Here is a 22,598-nt window from a genome sequence, read left to right on the forward strand (position 1 = left end):
TGCTGTGAGTGGTGAGGCCTGGGCTACAAAAGTACTGCTAAGATCAGCCTGGGCTCAGTGCCCACTCACCCTGCTGCTCTCTCTTTCAGATGTACAGACTCACCTTGCGTACCAGCAAAGACACCGTCTCTCAGAGACTATGTGAATTGCTGTCGGAACAGTTCTAATCCACAGACCAGAAGATCAGGCTCTTTGTTTGTGCGTCTCTCTCGTCTCTCTCGTTTGTCTTTGTACCACACTGCAGATAAACACCCCTTGTCTGAAAACTGCCATTCAAGGCACCTCCAGTCCTACACCTACAGCCAGCCCCTGGGTGTGGAGGGAATGCAGGACACAGTTTGAGAAGGGCTGCAGCAGGCCTGCCCCGTCAAAGAAGGGTGCCTGGGCCTGGGAAATCAAGGCAGTCCTGTGGTTCAACCTACAAATTAAAGGGAAATTAGAAATTTGAACGAAAGTGGAAATTTTGTTCAAATTTTATTAAAATGCCACTGGTTCAATCTCAGAATCCAGAAATAGCGCCATGTGCTTATAGGGTTAACACAGGGCTGTGTGACCATGCTGGATGGTGAGGGCAGTGGCTTAGAGGTGTGTGACCTCAAGGGCCGGGCAGTGTCCATGGAGTTTGCTGCAGCACTGCCTGACGGTGCTGAAGTGCTTGTGCTTATAACTGTTGGCAAACTCCATGCCCACTCGTGGCAGGGCCCTGTGCCTAACAAGCCAGTGTTCTTGAAGGGACAGTCTGAACATTTCACCACTTTTTTGAGATCCTAGTTTTGCAGCATGGTGGGCAAAGGGCTTCCTCTTGACTTTGGAAGACATGGATGTCACCCATCTTTTGTTTTTATGAATGTACTGTCCCTATGGTACCTTCTGGGGACCTGAAGGCTATGTGGGTGGGGTGATGAGGTAATGACTGTGAGACACGCTTCTCTCCAGAGGGTCTTGGTTGGTGCCCAGTGCTCTGTCCTCACTTCTGTGAAGCCCTTGTGGTTGGGTGGGAAAGAGAGACCTAAATGTGGCAATGGAGTGACAGGCTGGAGCGAGAATGGCAGCCCAGGCAGGTGCTGCACTAAGGATGCACTGGGCTTCCTAGCTCACGGGCCAGTTAACCCTTTGTGGGCATTGGACTGTATGTACAGCCCATCAGGGGAAGAGCATAGGCCACATCAGCAGCTCAGGCTTGGGACCTTGCACTCTGTCTTGAGGTGATGCCCAGGACTGCTACAGACTCAGCTGTATAGGGTCAGCGGTACTTACACAGCAGTGTTGATGTCCCTTGCCCACTGCAGCACTAGGGGTGGTCACTTAAATGAGGATGTTTTTTGCCTCAGCCTCAGGCTGCTAGCCTGTCATGGTGGGTTTGAGGGCTGCAGCAGGGCTCCAGCCTACTCAGGCTCCCGTAGCCCCACTCTGTCCAGCCCAGGCAGTTAGTCAGAACAACCAACACCTGTGTGCTGATCAGTGCATTCCACAAAGCCCTTGGTCTGCCTGTCATGTTGTGACCCACGCCTGCCATGGCACAGGCTTCTTCTGTTCCAGATGGATGACCTAGCTGTGGTCACAGTGAGCCTCCCAAGTCCCCTTGCTCTAGTAGCTGGACAGTGTGGCTGTCCATTATGTACAGTCCACGCACTATTGCATGGACCGTGTGGATAGCTCAACCTGTGTACCATGTGCTGCCCAGTGATGGTGTCTCGATCAGTAACGTCCCAGCACACGGAAGCTGCTGGGGCATAGGCCCGCCCTCCATGACTACCGGGCCTCCATTAGTCCAGTGTGCTTGTTCTCAGAGAAAAAAAAAAAAATAAATGCTAGGACAGGAAACTGGAACATGTGTGTGGTTTTTGTGGGGAGTGTCCTGGATAGCCTTGAGACCATTCCTTGAGGAATTGAGTACAACTTAGAGCAAAGACCCTCTCAATTGAGGGGTAACTCAGGAAGTGACTTTCCTGACGCTGATGCTGAGTGTACCCTAGGCTGGGTCCACACACTGCCTAAGCTCCACTGAAATCCCGCACCTCGAGGCTTTGGTCTAAGCACATAAGGCCTATGGGCTCAGGACTTCCTTCCCTGCCCTAGGCTGAGACTGTGCAAGAGAGATGGTCCTTGCCTGGAGAGCCAGGGAGATGGTGGGTTTCACTACACTTGGCAAAAATCCTGGGTGGGAGCAGCTCATAGGGCTGGCAGTCTTTCTGCCCTAGCCCCACCTAGGACATGGACCTCTACAGTTTCAGGTCCTAATGGCCTAGCCTGTGCAAGCGTTTGTGATATCATGCCCAGGATTCTGGAGGACTGTAGCAATGTGTACACAGCAGGTTCTGCCTTGAAAAGAACCATTTTATTTGGAATCTGCTCATTGTTGGGCGACGGCCTCCTGTCCAGCAAGTGCCAATGCCTTTTTTCTTTCCTTTTTTCTTTCCTTGTGTGTCTGCTGCTTATCTTGCTGCTTGTCCCCACCCAGGACTCCTACCCCTGCATCTTCCTCCCACCATTCTCCACATCTCTCCAGGTGTCCTGCAGTCTTAGCATCTGCTTCTGTGCTCTGATGTCTTGGGCAATATAGCCAGAGGCCGGGAGGTGCTGCTGTGCAGGCAGACAGGAAATGTCCAATGCATCAAGATTGAAGGGATGCCACTTTATTTCCACCATAAGGCCTGTTTTGCTTGGTCAAGGTGTACAGGAGACGATGGTAGGAGGCTCTGCATGACAGCTATTTCTCTGTAGCTACCTCAGGATGAAACGTGGTCAATGTCTCTTGGAGGCCATGCCCCTGGCCAATAAAGGGTTTGCATGTTACCAGTGTTGGGGAGGTAATGAGAATAGCATTTTCTTGTACCCAGAGGCTAGTTGGTGCTGTTCAGTTCTTGCATTGCAGGGAACTGCATACACAGCTGCTGAACACTTGGAGAGTGAGTGTGAGCTGCTGACCTGGTGCATTGGGATCTGGGCAGGGCAGCAAGAGTTGCTTCTTGTAGGTACTAAGGGGCTGACAGCAGCCACAGCTGGTCTCCAGCTGCAGGGTGTCCATATTGATACTGCCAAGAAACAGAGACCAGCAAGGTCAGAATTCCCCCTGACTCCCAAGGCCAGGCCCTCTGAAGCCAGCACCTGCTCATGGGCAAGGCAAGTGTGGCCAGAGTGACCTGCCTAGACCTCTGCCAGTCAGAACTGGCATGGGAACCACTGAGAGCCCAGCTCCTGTGAGGTTTCTGGCCCCAGCAGACAGGAGGGTGTTTGCCAGCAACTCACCTGACAGAGGAGGCACAGAAACCCTGGCAACGAGTTAGAGTCACATTTGCCACACAGCCCTGGTAGGTAATCTGGTGCTCCTCTTCTTGCAAGCTGCAGGCCCCTGAGGATGGAGGCCGAAGAGGGGGTCTGAGATACTACCTTGTCCCCATCTGACTCGTCCTACGTAGCTCCTTATCCTTCCAGTTTTCAAAGCCTTCTTAAAGGATCTGGCACTGAGCCAGGCTCAAGTGAATCTGAGTCAGTTCCCCAGAGTCCCCAGTAAAGGTGTCTTAGGCCTGTTGGATGGGAGGACATACTAAGGGCCAAGGAGGGTATCGGAGGAGAATGTCTGTATCCCTCACAAGAGAACATACAATATCTGAGAAGAAGCATTGTGCCACCTGGGTTAAGGGCGCAGCAGAGAAAGCCTTTTCCTCTGGGCTTCAGGATGACAAATGGTAGTGACACTTCAGCAGTCAGGCTGTACTGTTGGCCTTAGGATCTGCCAGTATGGGCAGGTTGGGATGGTATATTACCTACAATCAGCTCTCGGGAGGCTATGCCGAAAGACCGTGAGTCAAGAAGAGCCTGGGTTGATACTGCCCATGAGGAACTTGGGTTAAGTAAGGTGGCTCAACAGGTAAAGGGGCTTGTCACCAAACCTTATGACCTTTTCGTCTCTAGAACCCTCATGACAGAACTGGCTCCTGCAAGTTGTACCCACAACATATTAAGTTAAAAATGATATGTGAGCCAGGCATGGTGCATACAGCTGTTACCCTAGCACTTGGGAGGCAGAGGCAGGTGGATTGCTTGTGAGTTCAAAGGCAGCCGAGTCTACAAAGTGAGTTCTAGAACAGAAACCCTGTCTTGAAAAACAATAACAAAACCAAGATAAAAAAAAAAAAGTATTTGTGGGTGACAGATTTGCACCCTGTATCTTCTCTCATGTATCCAAGTTTATCCCTGGCCTACTTCTCCGAGGAGTTTTGGGGTGATCTCTTCCTGTGCTGTAACACTGCTTTCTCGCCTTACTTCTTGAGGCTGTTTTCTCAGGAAACAGCCTGAACTTAAACAAGCTGTAAGCACAAACAGTTACTGATTGCTGGCTCTGTGAAGACCCTGCATGAAGGAGGCCTGGAGCTTGTGTGGGAAACCTGGCCCCAAGTTGCGTGCTCTGAGTGGAACCCTCAAGGGTGTCTGTCCTCAGAGTACATATTGAATTCCAGTTGCTGTGCAGGCTGACATTGTGCTGGGATCACGTTCCTCTGGGTGGCATTAGTGATAGGTGGGTAGGATAGCTTATAGAAACCATGGGCAAATGGTACATACTAATTTCCTTGCCTGGACTAGGCGATCACTTTCTTCAGCACTGGGGTAGTTTGCACGCCTAAACACAAGGGCCTAACCACACCCCACATGCTAGCCAGGTGTGGAGGGCTTAGAGATCTTGGGACCAAGCAACTCAAGGCTACAGCAGGCCCATGGGGCACAAGTGAACCCTTGCAGGGAGCAGTAGAAGGCCAGAGAAGTCAAACTGGCTCAAACTATCGGAGGATTTAAGTCTCTTGTTCAGCCAGACTGGGTGAACAGAGAAGTACTCCTGAGGTGATGAGAAAGAAGCTTGCACTTAGCACCAGAAAAACCCAAAAGATGCTCCGAGACCTGCACAGAGGCAGCGTGGGAGCACAGGAGGGAAGTATGCACAGCAGACTACACAACACCTGCTGTGTAAAATCCTGAGGAGTAAAGAGATGGAACCTAAGTAGGCTAGGGACCAGGGACCCAGCCACACAGTACTTACCAGGATCTGCGGGTGGTGAGGAGACCGAGGAGCCCAGATTGGAGGGCGATGTTGGGGTAGAAGGAGAGGAGCTTCCACTGGGAGTAGTACTGCGGCTCAGGAACACAGATGTGGGCAGTGGGCTGGTACCAGGAGGCCTAGTGGTATGGTTGGTGTCTGGAGAACTTGGGAAGTTTGTCATACCCATGGTTGAAGACAATAGCCCTGATGTAGCAGCTTGGGTAGTAAGGGAGGTAAATTGGGAGGTGGTGGACTTCGAGGAAAATGAAGAAAATGTGGGCGTGTGAGAGGTGGTCTTGGAAGTGGAGAAAGGACCAGTGCTGGAGGTTGGCATATTCGATGGGGTGGGAGTCATGTGGCTAGTAGGGAGAGCAGAGGAAGAAATGGAGGTAACAAGAGGAGACACAGAGGAATTAGGAGGAGAGGCAGCAGAAGGAGACACAAAGGCAGAGACGGATGGAGGGGGGGATACTGTGGGTTTAGTAAACAGCGGGGAATGGGAAACTGAGCTGGGAGAGGGTGTGGACAGTAGGGTGGACGGAATAGATCGTGAAGTAGGAGGGATACTGGATGTCAGGGAGGATGGTGGAGAAGATGCAAGGAAAGATGTAGTGAGACTAGAATTAGGGGGGGGAGACGGAGATGATGGCACGGACGGAGAGAGGGGGTTGTCACTGAGAGAAACCAGAGTCGATAGCAAGCTTGTAGGGGGGGAGAGAACACTGGTGGAGGATGAAAAGGAAGGGGCAATAGTGGAGCTGTGGGGAACGGGGGAAGAACTCCACCATGAAGGAGAAGTTGTTGCTGTTGTAAAGGAGGTATAAACGTCGGTAATGGCAACTGTAGTAGACAGCATAGGTGGTACTGTTGGAGGGGACCTTGTACCGGTCACTGTAGGAGTTGTGAGAATGGTGCTCAATGGAATGAAGGAGGAAGGTGATGGTGCTGTGTGTCCATTGGTTGGAAGGACAGTCCTCGGTGGCGTGGAGGTGGCGGCCGGTGACACCGAGTGTTGGCTGGTTGGTGTGTTCAGTATCTCAGTGGTGGGTGTCACGGCCGAGGTGGATATCAGTGGGGGTTGTGTGGACGCTGAGGTCTGAGGACCTGAATGGGTCGGGAGGTTGGTGGCAGTCTGCATGGATGTTCCTGAGGGGAGCCCGGTGGTTTGCACTGTGCTGGAGACAGCCTCAGTGGGTGAAGGGTGTGTGGTGCGTGGAGTCTGAGGGCCGCTGGTTGTGGCTGAGGTGGTGTGGATCACGGGTGTGCCAGTTGAACTCACGGTTGGCTTAATTGAGTTGGAAGTCGCTGGCATTGATGTGGACCCGTGGGCAGTCACTGAAGCTGTTTCTGAGGGGTGTGAGGTAGAGGGGGATGTCCTGCCTGTGGAGAATGTTTTGGTCTGGGTGATGGCGCCGGTTGTGTAAATGACAGGTGCTGATGTGTGAGGAGGCCGAGTTTGTTCCAGGGTGGTGGGAAGAATGGTTGCCCTTGCTGTGGAGGTGGAGGCGGATGAAATTGTGTGTTGGGGTGTAGGAGTGACAATTACCTCAGAAGTCTGCGTCACTGCGGAGGTTGAAAATGAGGGAGGTGTTGTGGCCAGTGAGGTCTGAAGTGCTGACGGTGTAGGGGAGGCTGTGTTGGTCTGCACAGATGTTTCTAAGGAGACACCTGTGGTGTGTTTTGTGCTGGAGACAGCAGCAGTGGTGGGAAGGTGTGTGGAACTCCCAGCCTGGGGAGTGGTACTGGCGCCTGAGGTGGTGTGGACCACTGGAGTGGCAGTTCCTCCCATGGTGGACTTGGTGGCAGTGGTTGTAGGTCCTGCTGTGGATGGATGAACAGTGTTGGAGGAAGTCTGGGAAAGGTGGGAAGTAGAGGTTCTCTCTGTGGAGAAAGAGCTTTGAGTTTGGGTGGTGGCGCTGGTTGAGGAAGTGGCAGCTGTGGGTGTGTTTGGAGGTCGTGTTTGTTCTATCGTGGTTTGTAGAATGGTGCTCACTGGGCCAGACATAGACACCGAGGAGACTGTGTGACTGTGTGGGCTAGTTGGGGTGATGTGTACCTCTGAAGTTGGTGACACAGAGGAAGGTGAAAGTGATGGCAGTGATGTGACCGAAGAGGTCTGAGGAGCTGATGGCGTTGGGAGTGTGGTGGTGGACGGCTCAGATGTTCTGACGTGGGGAGCTGTGCTGTGTGTAGTGCTGGAGAAAACTGCCGTGGGTGGGGAGAGTGTGGTGTGTGGAGTAGGGGCGCTGCTAGGTGTGCCTGAGGAGGTGTGGACCACTGAGGTAGCAGTTACACCGGTGGTGGGCTTAAGTGAGTTGGTGGTAGCTAGAATTGATGTTGATTGAGTGGGTGTCATGGCGGAAGACTCTGAGAGATGTGCTGTAGATGTCCTGTGTGTGGAGAGTGAGCCTTTTGTGCTGGTGGTGGCACTGGTTGTATAAATGACAGGTACTGTTGTGTGAGGCGGCCTTGTGCCTTCCAGGGTGGTTGGAAGGACAGTCCTCGGTGGCGTGGAGGTGGCGGCCGGTGACACCGAGTGTTGGCTGGTTGGTGTGTTCAGTATCTCAGTGGTGGGTGTCACGGCCGAGGTGGATATCAGTGGGGGTTGTGTGGACGCTGAGGTCTGAGGACCTGAATGGGTCGGGAGGTTGGTGGCAGTCTGCATGGATGTTCCTGAGGGGAGCCCGGTGGTTTGCACTGTGCTGGAGACAGCCTCGGTGGGTGAAGGGTGTGTGGTGCGTGGAGTCTGAGGGCCGCTGGTTGTGGCTGAGGTGGTGTGGATCACGGGTGTGCCAGTTGAACTCACGGTTGGCTTAATTGAGTTGGAAGTCGCTGGCATTGATGTGGACCCGTGGGCAGTCACTGAAGCTGTTTCTGAGGGGTGTGAGGTAGAGGGGGATGTCCTGCCTGTGGAGAATGTTTTGGTCTGGGTGATGGCGCCGGTTGTGTAAATGACAGGTGCTGATGTGTGAGGAGGCCGAGTTTGTTCCAGGGTGGTGGGAAGAATGGTTGCCCTTGCTGTGGAGGTGGAGGCGGATGAAATTGTGTGTTGGGGTGTAGGAGTGACAATTACCTCAGAAGTCTGCGTCACTGCGGAGGTTGAAAATGAGGGAGGTGTTGTGGCCAGTGAGGTCTGAAGTGCTGACGGTGTAGGGGAGGCTGTGTTGGTCTGCACAGATGTTTCTAAGGAGACACCTGTGGTGTGTTTTGTGCTGGAGACAGCAGCAGTGGTGGGAAGGTGTGTGGAACTCCCAGCCTGGGGAGTGGTACTGGCGCCTGAGGTGGTGTGGACCACTGGAGTGGCAGTTCCTCCCATGGTGGACTTGGTGGCAGTGGTTGTAGGTCCTGCTGTGGATGGATGAACAGTGTTGGAGGAAGTCTGGGAAAGGTGGGAAGTAGAGGTTCTCTCTGTGGAGAAAGAGCTTTGAGTTTGGGTGGTGGCGCTGATTGAGGAAGTGGCAGCTGTGGGTGTGTTTGGAGGTCGTGTTTGTTCTATCGTGGTTTGTAGAATGGTGCTCACTGGGCCAGACATAGACACCGAGGAGACTGTGTGACTGTGTGGGCTAGTTGGGGTGATGTGTACCTCTGAAGTTGGTGACACAGAGGAAGGTGAAAGTGATGGCAGTGATGTGACCGAAGAGGTCTGAGGAGCTGATGGCGTTGGGAGTGTGGTGGTGGACGGCTCAGATGTTCTGACGTGGGGAGCTGTGCTGTGTGTAGTGCTGGAGAAAACTGCCGTGGGTGGGGAGAGTGTGGTGTGTGGAGTAGGGGCGCTGCTAGGTGTGCCTGAGGAGGTGTGGACCACTGAGGTAGCAGTTACACCGGTGGTGGGCTTAAGTGAGTTGGTGGTAGCTAGAATTGATGTTGATTGAGTGGGTGTCATGGCGGAAGACTCTGAGAGATGTGCTGTAGATGTCCTGTGTGTGGAGAGTGAGCCTTTTGTGCTGGTGGTGGCACTGGTTGTATAAATGACAGGTACTGTTGTGTGAGGCGGCCTTGTGCCTTCCAGGGTGGTTGGAAGGACAGTCCTCGGTGGCGTGGAGGTGGCGGCCGGTGACACCGAGTGTTGGCTGGTTGGTGTGTTCAGTATCTCAGTGGTGGGTGTCACGGCCGAGGTGGATATCAGTGGGGGTTGTGTGGACGCTGAGGTCTGAGGACCTGAATGGGTCGGGAGGTTGGTGGCAGTCTGCATGGATGTTCCTGAGGGGAGCCCGGTGGTTTGCACTGTGCTGGAGACAGCCTCGGTGGGTGAAGGGTGTGTGGTGCGTGGAGTCTGAGGGCCGCTGGTTGTGGCTGAGGTGGTGTGGATCACGGGTGTGCCAGTTGAACTCACGGTTGGCTTAATTGAGTTGGAAGTCGCTGGCATTGATGTGGACCCGTGGGCAGTCACTGAAGCTGTTTCTGAGGGGTGTGAGGTAGAGGGGGATGTCCTGCCTGTGGAGAATGTTTTGGTCTGGGTGATGGCGCCGGTTGTGTAAATGACAGGTGCTGATGTGTGAGGAGGCCGAGTTTGTTCCAGGGTGGTGGGAAGAATGGTTGCCCTTGCTGTGGAGGTGGAGGCGGATGAAATTGTGTGTTGGGGTGTAGGAGTGACAATTACCTCAGAAGTCTGCGTCACTGCGGAGGTTGAAAATGAGGGAGGTGTTGTGGCCAGTGAGGTCTGAAGTGCTGACGGTGTAGGGGAGGCTGTGTTGGTCTGCACAGATGTTTCTAAGGAGACACCTGTGGTGTGTTTTGTGCTGGAGACAGCAGCAGTGGTGGGAAGGTGTGTGGAACTCCCAGCCTGGGGAGTGGTACTGGCGCCTGAGGTGGTGTGGACCACTGGAGTGGCAGTTCCTCCCATGGTGGACTTGGTGGCAGTGGTTGTAGGTCCTGCTGTGGATGGATGAACAGTGTTGGAGGAAGTCTGGGAAAGGTGGGAAGTAGAGGTTCTCTCTGTGGAGAAAGAGCTTTGAGTTTGGGTGGTGGCGCTGGTTGAGGAAGTGGCAGCTGTGGGTGTGTTTGGAGGTCGTGTTTGTTCTATCGTGGTTTGTAGAATGGTGCTCACTGGGCCAGACATAGACACCGAGGAGACTGTGTGACTGTGTGGGCTAGTTGGGGTGATGTGTACCTCTGAAGTTGGTGACACAGAGGAAGGTGAAAGTGATGGCAGTGATGTGACCGAAGAGGTCTGAGGAGCTGATGGCGTTGGGAGTGTGGTGGTGGACGGCTCAGATGTTCTGACGTGGGGAGCTGTGCTGTGTGTAGTGCTGGAGAAAACTGCCGTGGGTGGGGAGAGTGTGGTGTGTGGAGTAGGGGCGCTGCTAGGTGTGCCTGAGGAGGTGTGGACCACTGAGGTAGCAGTTACACCGGTGGTGGGCTTAAGTGAGTTGGTGGTAGCTAGAATTGATGTTGATTGAGTGGGTGTCATGGCGGAAGACTCTGAGAGATGTGCTGTAGATGTCCTGTGTGTGGAGAGTGAGCCTTTTGTGCTGGTGGTGGCACTGGTTGTATAAATGACAGGTACTGTTGTGTGAGGCGGCCTTGTGCCTTCCAGGGTGGTTGGAAGGACAGTCCTCGGTGGCGTGGAGGTGGCGGCCGGTGACACCGAGTGTTGGCTGGTTGGTGTGTTCAGTATCTCAGTGGTGGGTGTCACGGCCGAGGTGGATATCAGTGGGGGTTGTGTGGACGCTGAGGTCTGAGGACCTGAATGGGTCGGGAGGTTGGTGGCAGTCTGCATGGATGTTCCTGAGGGGAGCCCGGTGGTTTGCACTGTGCTGGAGACAGCCTCGGTGGGTGAAGGGTGTGTGGTGCGTGGAGTCTGAGGGCCGCTGGTTGTGGCTGAGGTGGTGTGGATCACGGGTGTGCCAGTTGAACTCACGGTTGGCTTAATTGAGTTGGAAGTCGCTGGCATTGATGTGGACCCGTGGGCAGTCACTGAAGCTGTTTCTGAGGGGTGTGAGGTAGAGGGGGATGTCCTGCCTGTGGAGAATGTTTTGGTCTGGGTGATGGCGCCGGTTGTGTAAATGACAGGTGCTGATGTGTGAGGAGGCCGAGTTTGTTCCAGGGTGGTGGGAAGAATGGTTGCCCTTGCTGTGGAGGTGGAGGCGGATGAAATTGTGTGTTGGGGTGTAGGAGTGACAATTACCTCAGAAGTCTGCGTCACTGCGGAGGTTGAAAATGAGGGAGGTGTTGTGGCCAGTGAGGTCTGAAGTGCTGACGGTGTAGGGGAGGCTGTGTTGGTCTGCACAGATGTTTCTAAGGAGACACCTGTGGTGTGTTTTGTGCTGGAGACAGCAGCAGTGGTGGGAAGGTGTGTGGAACTCCCAGCCTGGGGAGTGGTACTGGCGCCTGAGGTGGTGTGGACCACTGGAGTGGCAGTTCCTCCCATGGTGGACTTGGTGGCAGTGGTTGTAGGTCCTGCTGTGGATGGATGAACAGTGTTGGAGGAAGTCTGGGAAAGGTGGGAAGTAGAGGTTCTCTCTGTGGAGAAAGAGCTTTGAGTTTGGGTGGTGGCGCTGATTGAGGAAGTGGCAGCTGTGGGTGTGTTTGGAGGTCGTGTTTGTTCTATCGTGGTTTGTAGAATGGTGCTCACTGGGCCAGACATAGACACCGAGGAGACTGTGTGACTGTGTGGGCTAGTTGGGGTGATGTGTACCTCTGAAGTTGGTGACACAGAGGAAGGTGAAAGTGATGGCAGTGATGTGACCGAAGAGGTCTGAGGAGCTGATGGCGTTGGGAGTGTGGTGGTGGACGGCTCAGATGTTCTGACGTGGGGAGCTGTGCTGTGTGTAGTGCTGGAGAAAACTGCCGTGGGTGGGGAGAGTGTGGTGTGTGGAGTAGGGGCGCTGCTAGGTGTGCCTGAGGAGGTGTGGACCACTGAGGTAGCAGTTACACCGGTGGTGGGCTTAAGTGAGTTGGTGGTAGCTAGAATTGATGTTGATTGAGTGGGTGTCATGGCGGAAGACTCTGAGAGATGTGCTGTAGATGTCCTGTGTGTGGAGAGTGAGCCTTTTGTGCTGGTGGTGGCACTGGTTGTATAAATGACAGGTACTGTTGTGTGAGGCGGCCTTGTGCCTTCCAGGGTGGTTGGAAGGACAGTCCTCGGTGGCGTGGAGGTGGCGGCCGGTGACACCGAGTGTTGGCTGGTTGGTGTGTTCAGTATCTCAGTGGTGGGTGTCACGGCCGAGGTGGATATCAGTGGGGGTTGTGTGGACGCTGAGGTCTGAGGACCTGAATGGGTCGGGAGGTTGGTGGCAGTCTGCATGGATGTTCCTGAGGGGAGCCCGGTGGTTTGCACTGTGCTGGAGACAGCCTCGGTGGGTGAAGGGTGTGTGGTGCGTGGAGTCTGAGGGCCGCTGGTTGTGGCTGAGGTGGTGTGGATCACGGGTGTGCCAGTTGAACTCACGGTTGGCTTAATTGAGTTGGAAGTCGCTGGCATTGATGTGGACCCGTGGGCAGTCACTGAAGCTGTTTCTGAGGGGTGTGAGGTAGAGGGGGATGTCCTGCCTGTGGAGAATGTTTTGGTCTGGGTGATGGCGCCGGTTGTGTAAATGACAGGTGCTGATGTGTGAGGAGGCCGAGTTTGTTCCAGGGTGGTGGGAAGAATGGTTGCCCTTGCTGTGGAGGTGGAGGCGGATGAAATTGTGTGTTGGGGTGTAGGAGTGACAATTACCTCAGAAGTCTGCGTCACTGCGGAGGTTGAAAATGAGGGAGGTGTTGTGGCCAGTGAGGTCTGAAGTGCTGACGGTGTAGGGGAGGCTGTGTTGGTCTGCACAGATGTTTCTAAGGAGACACCTGTGGTGTGTTTTGTGCTGGAGACAGCAGCAGTGGTGGGAAGGTGTGTGGAACTCCCAGCCTGGGGAGTGGTACTGGCGCCTGAGGTGGTGTGGACCACTGGAGTGGCAGTTCCTCCCATGGTGGACTTGGTGGCAGTGGTTGTAGGTCCTGCTGTGGATGGATGAACAGTGTTGGAGGAAGTCTGGGAAAGGTGGGAAGTAGAGGTTCTCTCTGTGGAGAAAGAGCTTTGAGTTTGGGTGGTGGCGCTGGTTGAGGAAGTGGCAGCTGTGGGTGTGTTTGGAGGTCGTGTTTGTTCTATCGTGGTTTGTAGAATGGTGCTCACTGGGCCAGACATAGACACCGAGGAGACTGTGTGACTGTGTGGGCTAGTTGGGGTGATGTGTACCTCTGAAGTTGGTGACACAGAGGAAGGTGAAAGTGATGGCAGTGATGTGACCGAAGAGGTCTGAGGAGCTGATGGCGTTGGGAGTGTGGTGGTGGACGGCTCAGATGTTCTGACGTGGGGAGCTGTGCTGTGTGTAGTGCTGGAGAAAACTGCCGTGGGTGGGGAGAGTGTGGTGTGTGGAGTAGGGGCGCTGCTAGGTGTGCCTGAGGAGGTGTGGACCACTGAGGTAGCAGTTACACCGGTGGTGGGCTTAAGTGAGTTGGTGGTAGCTAGAATTGATGTTGATTGAGTGGGTGTCATGGCGGAAGACTCTGAGAGATGTGCTGTAGATGTCCTGTGTGTGGAGAGTGAGCCTTTTGTGCTGGTGGTGGCACTGGTTGTATAAATGACAGGTACTGTTGTGTGAGGCGGCCTTGTGCCTTCCAGGGTGGTTGGAAGGACAGTCCTCGGTGGCGTGGAGGTGGCGGCCGGTGACACCGAGTGTTGGCTGGTTGGTGTGTTCAGTATCTCAGTGGTGGGTGTCACGGCCGAGGTGGATATCAGTGGGGGTTGTGTGGACGCTGAGGTCTGAGGACCTGAATGGGTCGGGAGGTTGGTGGCAGTCTGCATGGATGTTCCTGAGGGGAGCCCGGTGGTTTGCACTGTGCTGGAGACAGCCTCGGTGGGTGAAGGGTGTGTGGTGCGTGGAGTCTGAGGGCCGCTGGTTGTGGCTGAGGTGGTGTGGATCACGGGTGTGCCAGTTGAACTCACGGTTGGCTTAATTGAGTTGGAAGTCGCTGGCATTGATGTGGACCCGTGGGCAGTCACTGAAGCTGTTTCTGAGGGGTGTGAGGTAGAGGGGGATGTCCTGCCTGTGGAGAATGTTTTGGTCTGGGTGATGGCGCCGGTTGTGTAAATGACAGGTGCTGATGTGTGAGGAGGCCGAGTTTGTTCCAGGGTGGTGGGAAGAATGGTTGCCCTTGCTGTGGAGGTGGAGGCGGATGAAATTGTGTGTTGGGGTGTAGGAGTGACAATTACCTCAGAAGTCTGCGTCACTGCGGAGGTTGAAAATGAGGGAGGTGTTGTGGCCAGTGAGGTCTGAAGTGCTGACGGTGTAGGGGAGGCTGTGTTGGTCTGCACAGATGTTTCTAAGGAGACACCTGTGGTGTGTTTTGTGCTGGAGACAGCAGCAGTGGTGGGAAGGTGTGTGGAACTCCCAGCCTGGGGAGTGGTACTGGCGCCTGAGGTGGTGTGGACCACTGGAGTGGCAGTTCCTCCCATGGTGGACTTGGTGGCAGTGGTTGTAGGTCCTGCTGTGGATGGATGAACAGTGTTGGAGGAAGTCTGGGAAAGGTGGGAAGTAGAGGTTCTCTCTGTGGAGAAAGAGCTTTGAGTTTGGGTGGTGGCGCTGGTTGAGGAAGTGGCAGCTGTGGGTGTGTTTGGAGGTCGTGTTTGTTCTATCGTGGTTTGTAGAATGGTGCTCACTGGGCCAGACATAGACACCGAGGAGACTGTGTGACTGTGTGGGCTAGTTGGGGTGATGTGTACCTCTGAAGTTGGTGACACAGAGGAAGGTGAAAGTGATGGCAGTGATGTGACCGAAGAGGTCTGAGGAGCTGATGGCGTTGGGAGTGTGGTGGTGGACGGCTCAGATGTTCTGACGTGGGGAGCTGTGCTGTGTGTAGTGCTGGAGAAAACTGCCGTGGGTGGGGAGAGTGTGGTGTGTGGAGTAGGGGCGCTGCTAGGTGTGCCTGAGGAGGTGTGGACCACTGAGGTAGCAGTTACACCGGTGGTGGGCTTAAGTGAGTTGGTGGTAGCTAGAATTGATGTTGATTGAGTGGGTGTCATGGCGGAAGACTCTGAGAGATGTGCTGTAGATGTCCTGTGTGTGGAGAGTGAGCCTTTTGTGCTGGTGGTGGCACTGGTTGTATAAATGACAGGTACTGTTGTGTGAGGCGGCCTTGTGCCTTCCAGGGTGGTTGGAAGGACAGTCCTCGGTGGCGTGGAGGTGGCGGCCGGTGACACCGAGTGTTGGCTGGTTGGTGTGTTCAGTATCTCAGTGGTGGGTGTCACGGCCGAGGTGGATATCAGTGGGGGTTGTGTGGACGCTGAGGTCTGAGGACCTGAATGGGTCGGGAGGTTGGTGGCAGTCTGCATGGATGTTCCTGAGGGGAGCCCGGTGGTTTGCACTGTGCTGGAGACAGCCTCGGTGGGTGAAGGGTGTGTGGTGCGTGGAGTCTGAGGGCCGCTGGTTGTGGCTGAGGTGGTGTGGATCACGGGTGTGCCAGTTGAACTCACGGTTGGCTTAATTGAGTTGGAAGTCGCTGGCATTGATGTGGACCCGTGGGCAGTCACTGAAGCTGTTTCTGAGGGGTGTGAGGTAGAGGGGGATGTCCTGCCTGTGGAGAATGTTTTGGTCTGGGTGATGGCGCCGGTTGTGTAAATGACAGGTGCTGATGTGTGAGGAGGCCGAGTTTGTTCCAGGGTGGTGGGAAGAATGGTTGCCCTTGCTGTGGAGGTGGAGGCGGATGAAATTGTGTGTTGGGGTGTAGGAGTGACAATTACCTCAGAAGTCTGCGTCACTGCGGAGGTTGAAAATGAGGGAGGTGTTGTGGCCAGTGAGGTCTGAAGTGCTGACGGTGTAGGGGAGGCTGTGTTGGTCTGCACAGATGTTTCTAAGGAGACACCTGTGGTGTGTTTTGTGCTGGAGACAGCAGCAGTGGTGGGAAGGTGTGTGGAACTCCCAGCCTGGGGAGTGGTACTGGCGCCTGAGGTGGTGTGGACCACTGGAGTGGCAGTTCCTCCCATGGTGGACTTGGTGGCAGTGGTTGTAGGTCCTGCTGTGGATGGATGAACAGTGTTGGAGGAAGTCTGGGAAAGGTGGGAAGTAGAGGTTCTCTCTGTGGAGAAAGAGCTTTGAGTTTGGGTGGTGGCGCTGGTTGAGGAAGTGGCAGCTGTGGGTGTGTTTGGAGGTCGTGTTTGTTCTATCGTGGTTTGTAGAATGGTGCTCACTGGGCCAGACATAGACACCGAGGAGACTGTGTGACTGTGTGGGCTAGTTGGGGTGATGTGTACCTCTGAAGTTGGTGACACAGAGGAAGGTGAAAGTGATGGCAGTGATGTGACCGAAGGGGTCTGAGGAGCTCGCGTACTTGTTTTAGGTGGTGCTAGGCTATTGCTTGACCATGACTGATGCGTGGTCATGGTAGTCCTTCCTGTGAGAGGTACCTCTGTGGTCTCTCCTGCGTAACTTGTTGTGGCTGTAGTGTGACTTTCCTGTTGGGTTGATGTCACTGTGGATCGTGGCAGGGAATAATAATCAGTTTAAGCTCTTTGCCCTTCATTTGTTTTATGCTGCGGTTCTGTTCTTTGATATTCACTCTGCCCTCCCAGCATGGTAGATCGATTCCCTGTGAATTGCCCACTTCTTTAGATACTTGGTATTCTCTGGCTAATTTTAGTGCAGTTCTACCTTTTCCTCCTGAACACTTACCTTGATGTAGGCTGTTTCTCCCCCTCTTGGTGATTATCTGCCCCTTTGTTCCCTTTCTCCCTAATCTTTTGAATATACAGATCCTCCTCCTTAGTTGTATGTGCTCTACTGAGAGTCATATTCAAACATGTGTTTTGAGTGCCGTGGCTTCCCACAGGCCTTGACTCACCTTGGCTGGTAGACATCCCAATCATTACTGAGGTTAGCAGTGTCACTGTGGTACTCTCTGTGAACTCGGCTGTGGTCTTTGTGGATGAGCTGAGGGAAGATGCTGTGGGTTTGGATGTTGCCTCTGTCACTGTGGGCCTTGTGGGTGTTGACTTCGGTATAGACGTAGGAGACAAAGGTGATGTCAGTGGTCTGGTAGCCACAGTGGTTTGGGGGTATTCTGTAGAGGGAAGTAGTGGCAATGTTTTTTCCCACCTGCTTTCCAGATGCATGTTCAAGCCCCCTGCTCGTTGCTCTGGCCCTCAGGAGACTTATTGTTATCTCTTTATAGCTTGATGAACACCTGTCTTGTCCCTTCCCCAGCCTGCTGTTGTCTGTCTGCCTAGAGTGGGCTCACCCCCAGGCCATGACACAGGTTCTCGGTTCTCTACTCATACTCTTTGGAAGGATGTTGGTTTCTCCTCAGTGTCCCCAGCAGCATCTGGGATTGCCGTGGTGTGTGAGCAGGGTGGGCTGCAGAGTGGAGGCCCAGCAGTTCCCATGGATATTCTATTAGAAGTTCCAGACAGCCTGGAATGCTACCTTGAGTGACCAGCTTGAGTTGTCAACTAGGTTTTTGGAAAAATCTTCATCCTGCCTCTCATGCACAGCTAGTTCTGTGCTGAGACACCACCTCAGGCATATCTCAGTGGGAAGACCGTAAGTAGTAACCCTCCATACCCTAGAATTCTACTATGCTCCCCTCTCCATTTTTACCTCCTGAGGAGACTGTGGATTTCTTTGGAGTGGTCCAGTCTGTTCCTTCCTCAGTGGAGGATGGGGCTGAAGGCGGTGGGGTTGGAAGACCTGGCAAGTAGGAGGGGCCCACAGGTGTGCTTGTAGAGCTGGAACTGTGGAACTCGGTGCTGATGGGGGTTGCAGTAGTAGGCTGTGAACCTGTATAGAGCATATGTGATCTCATGGATGGGCAGAATCTGGCTCCAGAGCTCCCCCATCCCGGGAAGAGCTCGTGAGGGGGGGAGGCAAAAAGGTATAGGGTGGCTCATGGACCTCTGAAGGCAGCGTGGACTCCTGGGAGACTTACCTGGTGAGGCCCTGCTTCCTGCTCAGTCAGGTGAGTCAAGTGGCCACCATCAATGGCTGGCCAGAAGCTAAGCTTTGTAAGTTCTTTCCCTTGTAACCTAGGGCTTGCAGGGTACATTACCCACCCTCCCAGGGCCTGGCAGATGTAGAAGCTGGGCTGGTGGGGTGGGGAGGGCTGTCCACTGGAGCTAGGGTGAGCCCTGGGCAGGAAGCCTTCATCCTGTGGTACCAAGTGGGTGAGCAATCACCTGTGGTGGTTGGTGGTGGTGTGGTAGTAGGTGGTGCTGTAAGAGAAGGGCAGGCGTTGTCAGGGATAGCTGTGTATGAAGCTTCTCCCCTGACTGGCCCTCCCCACCCCTGCCTCTTTCCCTCTCTTCTTTGTCAGCCTTGTAGGGAGAGTAGGGATCTAGGGCTGGGTTCATAAGAAAATTCCCACTGTGTATCCAAGTACCCTGGCTGGTGTGGGGCACTCTGGCTGTGGGTATGTAGTGGCTGGGCTGGGGAATAGGGCAGAGACCAAGGGGTCCAGCACTGCGTTTTTGTTTCTGCTGTGGCCTAGGATTCTGTTTGAGCCATTGTGTCAGTGTCCTGAGGGAGAGGATCTAGGAAGGAGTTACTAGGCCTGGACAAGCTTGAGACACAGGCTGCCCACACAAGGGCTGGTCGTGGGAGTGCCTGCTGGACTTACCACAGGGTACACAGGTCCCTTCTTTGTGGTCGAAGTACTCATTCTGGGAGCAGTTGTAACAGCCTGGGATAGAAATGGGCAGGCTCAACACTCCAGCCCCACTTGCCTACAGGGAGCCCTGCCTTGCTGTGCTCCCTACCCTACCTTCCTGCCTCCACCTCCCTCCTTCCTCCTCTCACTTTACACCAGCTCCTGAAGTTACTCTTTGGCTCTACAACTCTGCCTTTTCTGCCCTTGCTTTCTTGGCTCCTGGTTCCTGTGTCTTAACTACATGTTTATTATTCTATCTGTCTGTCTGTCTGTCTGTCTGTCTGTCTGTCTGTCTGTCTGTCTTTTTGAGACATCTCACTATGTAACTCTAGCTGACCTGAAACTAATTATGTAGCCCAGACTGGCTTTCAACTTCAAAGATTCCCCTGGCTCTGTCTCCTGAACGCTGGGACTAAAGGCGTGTGTGACTGGCCTAATCGCTCTTTTGTGATGTGGAGATCTCCACCTGTGTCCCAGCTCCTGCCCCATCCTGGCTCCCCCTGCCAGAGACTTTCCAGAGCAGCAGCAACCCATCTAGCTGTGTGTGGGGTTCCTGTGGCGCCCATTTTAACTTCCGAATGTCAGAATGCCATCTGACAGTTCTTTAATTCCTTATTTTGGTTTTTAAGGATCTTTGCCAGGCCAGGGAGCAGGGCTAGTTTGGGTGAGGCCAGGTCCCCAATTGAAAACAGGGCCTGGAACTCAGTACACATTCTCTGAGTGTGTGAGTGAGTGACTGTGTGCGTGGATGAGTGTGCACTGGGGTCAATGTGTGCCGAGGAGTGTGGGTGGACGGATGCGGGAGAGTGGATCTGCGTGCAAACGAATGAATGCATCATGAATAGACTTTTGCACGAATGGATGGATGGACCTATGAATGGCTGAATGAACGAAAGCCATAGGCATGGCACGTGCGTCCCAGGCCCTCATACCTTCAGTGTTTGTATCCGGGAAGCTTCCCAGGCTGCCAGGGCAGAGACAGGGCTGGTAGTGCCACGTGCAGTTGTGCTGAGCTATCTGGTATCCATTGTCACCCACCAGTGTGTGGGTGTTGTAGAAGTCACAGTAGATGGCTGGGAGGAAGGACGCACATCAGCTGGCACCAAGGCCTACATGCCAACATGAAGGGCTTGGGGTCTGTTGGAGGCTTCCTCTTGGTGGGTCTGGGAGGGGAGAGCCTGGGGAACCGCTGGTGACCCAAGGTTGCCTTGCAGGGGTACAGCCTGGTGCCTACCTGGAGAGAAGGCTTCTGGGGTAAGCCCCTGGGTGGAGCAGGTTTGGGCATGGGGTGAGACACTCACGGCAGAAGTCTGGGGTCCTCCAGTCCACACACACGCCCTTGTCCAGACAGGCCTTGGCATAGGCAGCCACTGCATCACACAGACACTCGCAGTCCCCGCCTGTGTCGCACCCACAGGCATCATGCACGCAGGCCTCATAGTAGGGCAGGTGGTATACCTGTGGAGAGGAGGGTACCATGTTGCCATTGGCTGCTGCGGTGGTGGCAAGGTGGAGTTTAGACTTTGTTACCTTGGGGAATAAGCTTTGGAGAGGGAGTATCCTGGCTCTCTGAGAGGCATCTTCTAGTGTAAGCTATAGCTCTAATCGGCTGTCACCTTCCAGAGGTGAATGTTGTTGGTGCTCAGTCACCCCTGCTCTGGGGTATCCATTAGAGACAATTCCTGTTGGGACCAGAGTGTGGCAAACCCAAGCCGGGTGTCTCTTGCTTGCATGCCTGATCCTCTCGGGGTCTCTGCTCCCTTCTTCAGCTCCTCTAAGCTATCCCAGATGTCCCCTGGCTATAGGTACTTTGCCCCACATGAGGTAGTCTCCTGCAATTCTTTCTGAGCACCAAAGATCAGGGTTTACCTCTGAGTCCAAAAAGCTCATCCCTGCCTGTAGCCGTGTCACTTACAACTGAATATCTCATCTCTGGGCCACGTATCCCAGAGTAGCCAGTTGTCTGCCTGGGGTGACACTTCTACTCATTGTCTTATCTGCTATAGTCCTCTGGTGGGCAGAGGTCTGGGCACTGCTTATCATATCTAGCTTGTGTGTGACCCTGGCCTCCGGCGCTGGGTACACCCCTCTTCACACCTGATAACCTCCAGCTAACCTGGAGCCCAATGGTAGGAGGACTGTGCCCGCTGTCCCTGTCTTGGAGGACAGGACCCACCTTGCTGTGGCAAGCGGCAAAGGTCTGGCTGTTGATAATGTTGCATTTGCGCTCAGCCCACGAGCGCCGGAAGGTATTCAGGCTGCAGGGATCCACCGCGTAACTTGCATCCCCACACAGTGGGCTTTCCTTCCACGAGTTCACAAACTCCAGCTCATTGGACGCCACATACTTGCTGCGTGTTTCGAAGTCATCTTTCATGTTCCCATTGGAGTTGCCACACAAGCCACAGAGGGGGTCCTGCTGGGGAACAGTTGCTGGGGAGTCATGCAGGCTTTGTGGTGGACCCCTCGCCCAGAAACTAGCCAGGGCCTTGGTTCACTGGCAAACATGCAGTGAGTACCTGGGTCTCACGGCGGATCTTCATAGAGACACTCATGTGCTTGTTCCACATAAGTGTCAGGTTGAGCCTTCCAGGGATGTCTATGTCCAGCACAAGATTCAGGGGGCTAGGCTTCACTTGTAGATGCACCAGGGGTTCTTCCCCACTGACTGTGTAGTTACCGTCTGCCATTGTGATGGATAGCCCCTGTGGGGGGAAGGGTTGTCATCACCTGCTTTCTCTTCCTGCTCACCCAGTACCCAGATCAGTCCATGACTTGAGTCTTTGGAAGGGAGGGGTGAAGTCCAACATGATAGGTTTCCATCTTTGTGAGGATCAGTTTGAAGACAGCCTAAAACACACGATAAACTCGAGACCAGCCCTGGCTACACGAGACCCTGTCTCAAAACAACAACGAAAGACATGTCTAGGAGTATCTATTGGGAGCCAGTTCTGGACAGAAGGTGCTAGACATGTGGAAACAGATTCAGCTTCCTGGAGAGCAGCTTTCTTTCTGCCCACGAAATGCTATACGGCTCTGGGAAACTGTTGGAGACCACGTGGCCAGCTCTGAGTGTGCAACCACCCAGCTGGCCACCAATCTCTCGCCACATCTTCCTGTCATACAAATGAGAAGGGAGGATGGGAGGGTGTTCAGTAAAGGAGGAAGCTTGGAAGACCTGGGGGCTGATGATCAAATTACAGCCGGCCTTCTTCCACCCTAGGCATCACAGTCACTTACACCTAGGGAGATCTTGATGGCTCTGGAGCAGGTGACCCCCGACTTCCCACAGATGACGTTCTCTGTCAGGACCTTGAAGGTAGGCTGTGAGCTGTTGGCACCACAGTCATCCTGCAGGAAGAGGGTGTTGAGGAGAAGCCCTCATGGTCCCCACTCTGGCTCCTGTTAGCCTTTGGCCCCGGGCTCAATGGTTACCGTGGCCAGCGTGTATTCGCAGTTGCCGTCAAACACAAAGCGTTGTCCATCAAAAGTTATGATGTGGCCTTCGCCGTAGAGGACACAGGTGGATGGACACTGGGTGCTAAGCTGGCAGGTCCACCTTCCCTGCGAGCAGGTGCTGGGGAGATGGCAGTGAGAAATGGTTAGACATGGTCTTTCCACACAGGGAGATGGACTGGGCTGTGACCCTAGGATTCCCCACCTCTGGGAGCCCTACCCTGGGACAACTTACTTTTGGGAGTCTTCACCTGCCCAGATGACCCTAGGGGTCTGGGTGTTCATGACCTACCAGGTCTTACAGTCTGTATGGAGCTCAGAACCACCAGGGTAGGATGTCCCTGCATAGTCACATGGGCATTCCTCTGCGGGCACACACTGCCCGTCACTGTTTTCATAGAGTCCCTTAGGACAGACGCAGCCGGATTCGCACTTGGTGGGTACCTGGTGGGGAGACAGGGTTAGTAGCTCCTTAAGCATTCTGCAATCCCAGAACCAGCCT

At 54.2% G+C, this 22,598-nt stretch overlaps 2 protein-coding genes across 6 annotated transcripts in view; one reads left to right on the forward strand and one right to left on the reverse strand.

The window, feature by feature from the left end:
• Ap2a2 (adaptor related protein complex 2 subunit alpha 2) overlaps positions 1-1,830 on the forward strand; it is a 73,489-nt gene extending 71,659 nt beyond the window's left edge. For 4 of the 5 annotated variants that reach the window (NM_001438429.1, NM_001438428.1, XM_087593672.1 and 1 more), the window contains 1 exon segment: positions 90-1,830. In NM_001438429.1, coding sequence (NP_001425358.1) covers positions 90-167 — 78 coding nt within the window. In that variant the 3' untranslated portion in view covers positions 168-1,830. 5 annotated transcript variants of the gene reach the window in all.
• A 489-nt stretch (positions 1,831-2,319) lies between these two features.
• Positions 2,320-22,598, reverse strand: part of Muc6 (mucin 6, oligomeric mucus/gel-forming) — a gene marked incomplete in the record, with an annotated part of 28,133 nt that continues 7,854 nt past the window's right edge. Inside the window, 22 exon segments of the mRNA NM_001446951.1 lie at positions 2,320-3,035; positions 3,250-3,352; positions 5,036-16,322; positions 16,374-16,382; positions 16,459-16,467; positions 16,567-16,575; positions 16,594-16,596; positions 16,598-16,603; positions 16,627-16,638; positions 16,681-16,692; positions 16,719-16,730; positions 16,842-17,059; positions 17,596-17,775; positions 18,171-18,206; positions 18,611-18,673; positions 19,573-19,713; positions 19,942-20,098; positions 20,817-21,056; positions 21,160-21,345; positions 21,881-21,991; positions 22,076-22,217; positions 22,389-22,540. Coding sequence (NP_001433880.1) covers positions 2,858-3,035; positions 3,250-3,352; positions 5,036-16,322; positions 16,374-16,382; positions 16,459-16,467; positions 16,567-16,575; positions 16,594-16,596; positions 16,598-16,603; positions 16,627-16,638; positions 16,681-16,692; positions 16,719-16,730; positions 16,842-17,059; positions 17,596-17,775; positions 18,171-18,206; positions 18,611-18,673; positions 19,573-19,713; positions 19,942-20,098; positions 20,817-21,056; positions 21,160-21,345; positions 21,881-21,991; positions 22,076-22,217; positions 22,389-22,540 — 13,266 coding nt within the window.

The sequence above is a fragment of the Rattus norvegicus genome, chromosome 1 (genome assembly GCF_021556685.1).
Source record: "Rattus norvegicus strain SHRSP/BbbUtx chromosome 1, alternate assembly SHRSP_T2T, whole genome shotgun sequence".
In the NCBI taxonomy this organism is placed as follows: domain Eukaryota; kingdom Metazoa; phylum Chordata; class Mammalia; order Rodentia; family Muridae; genus Rattus; species Rattus norvegicus.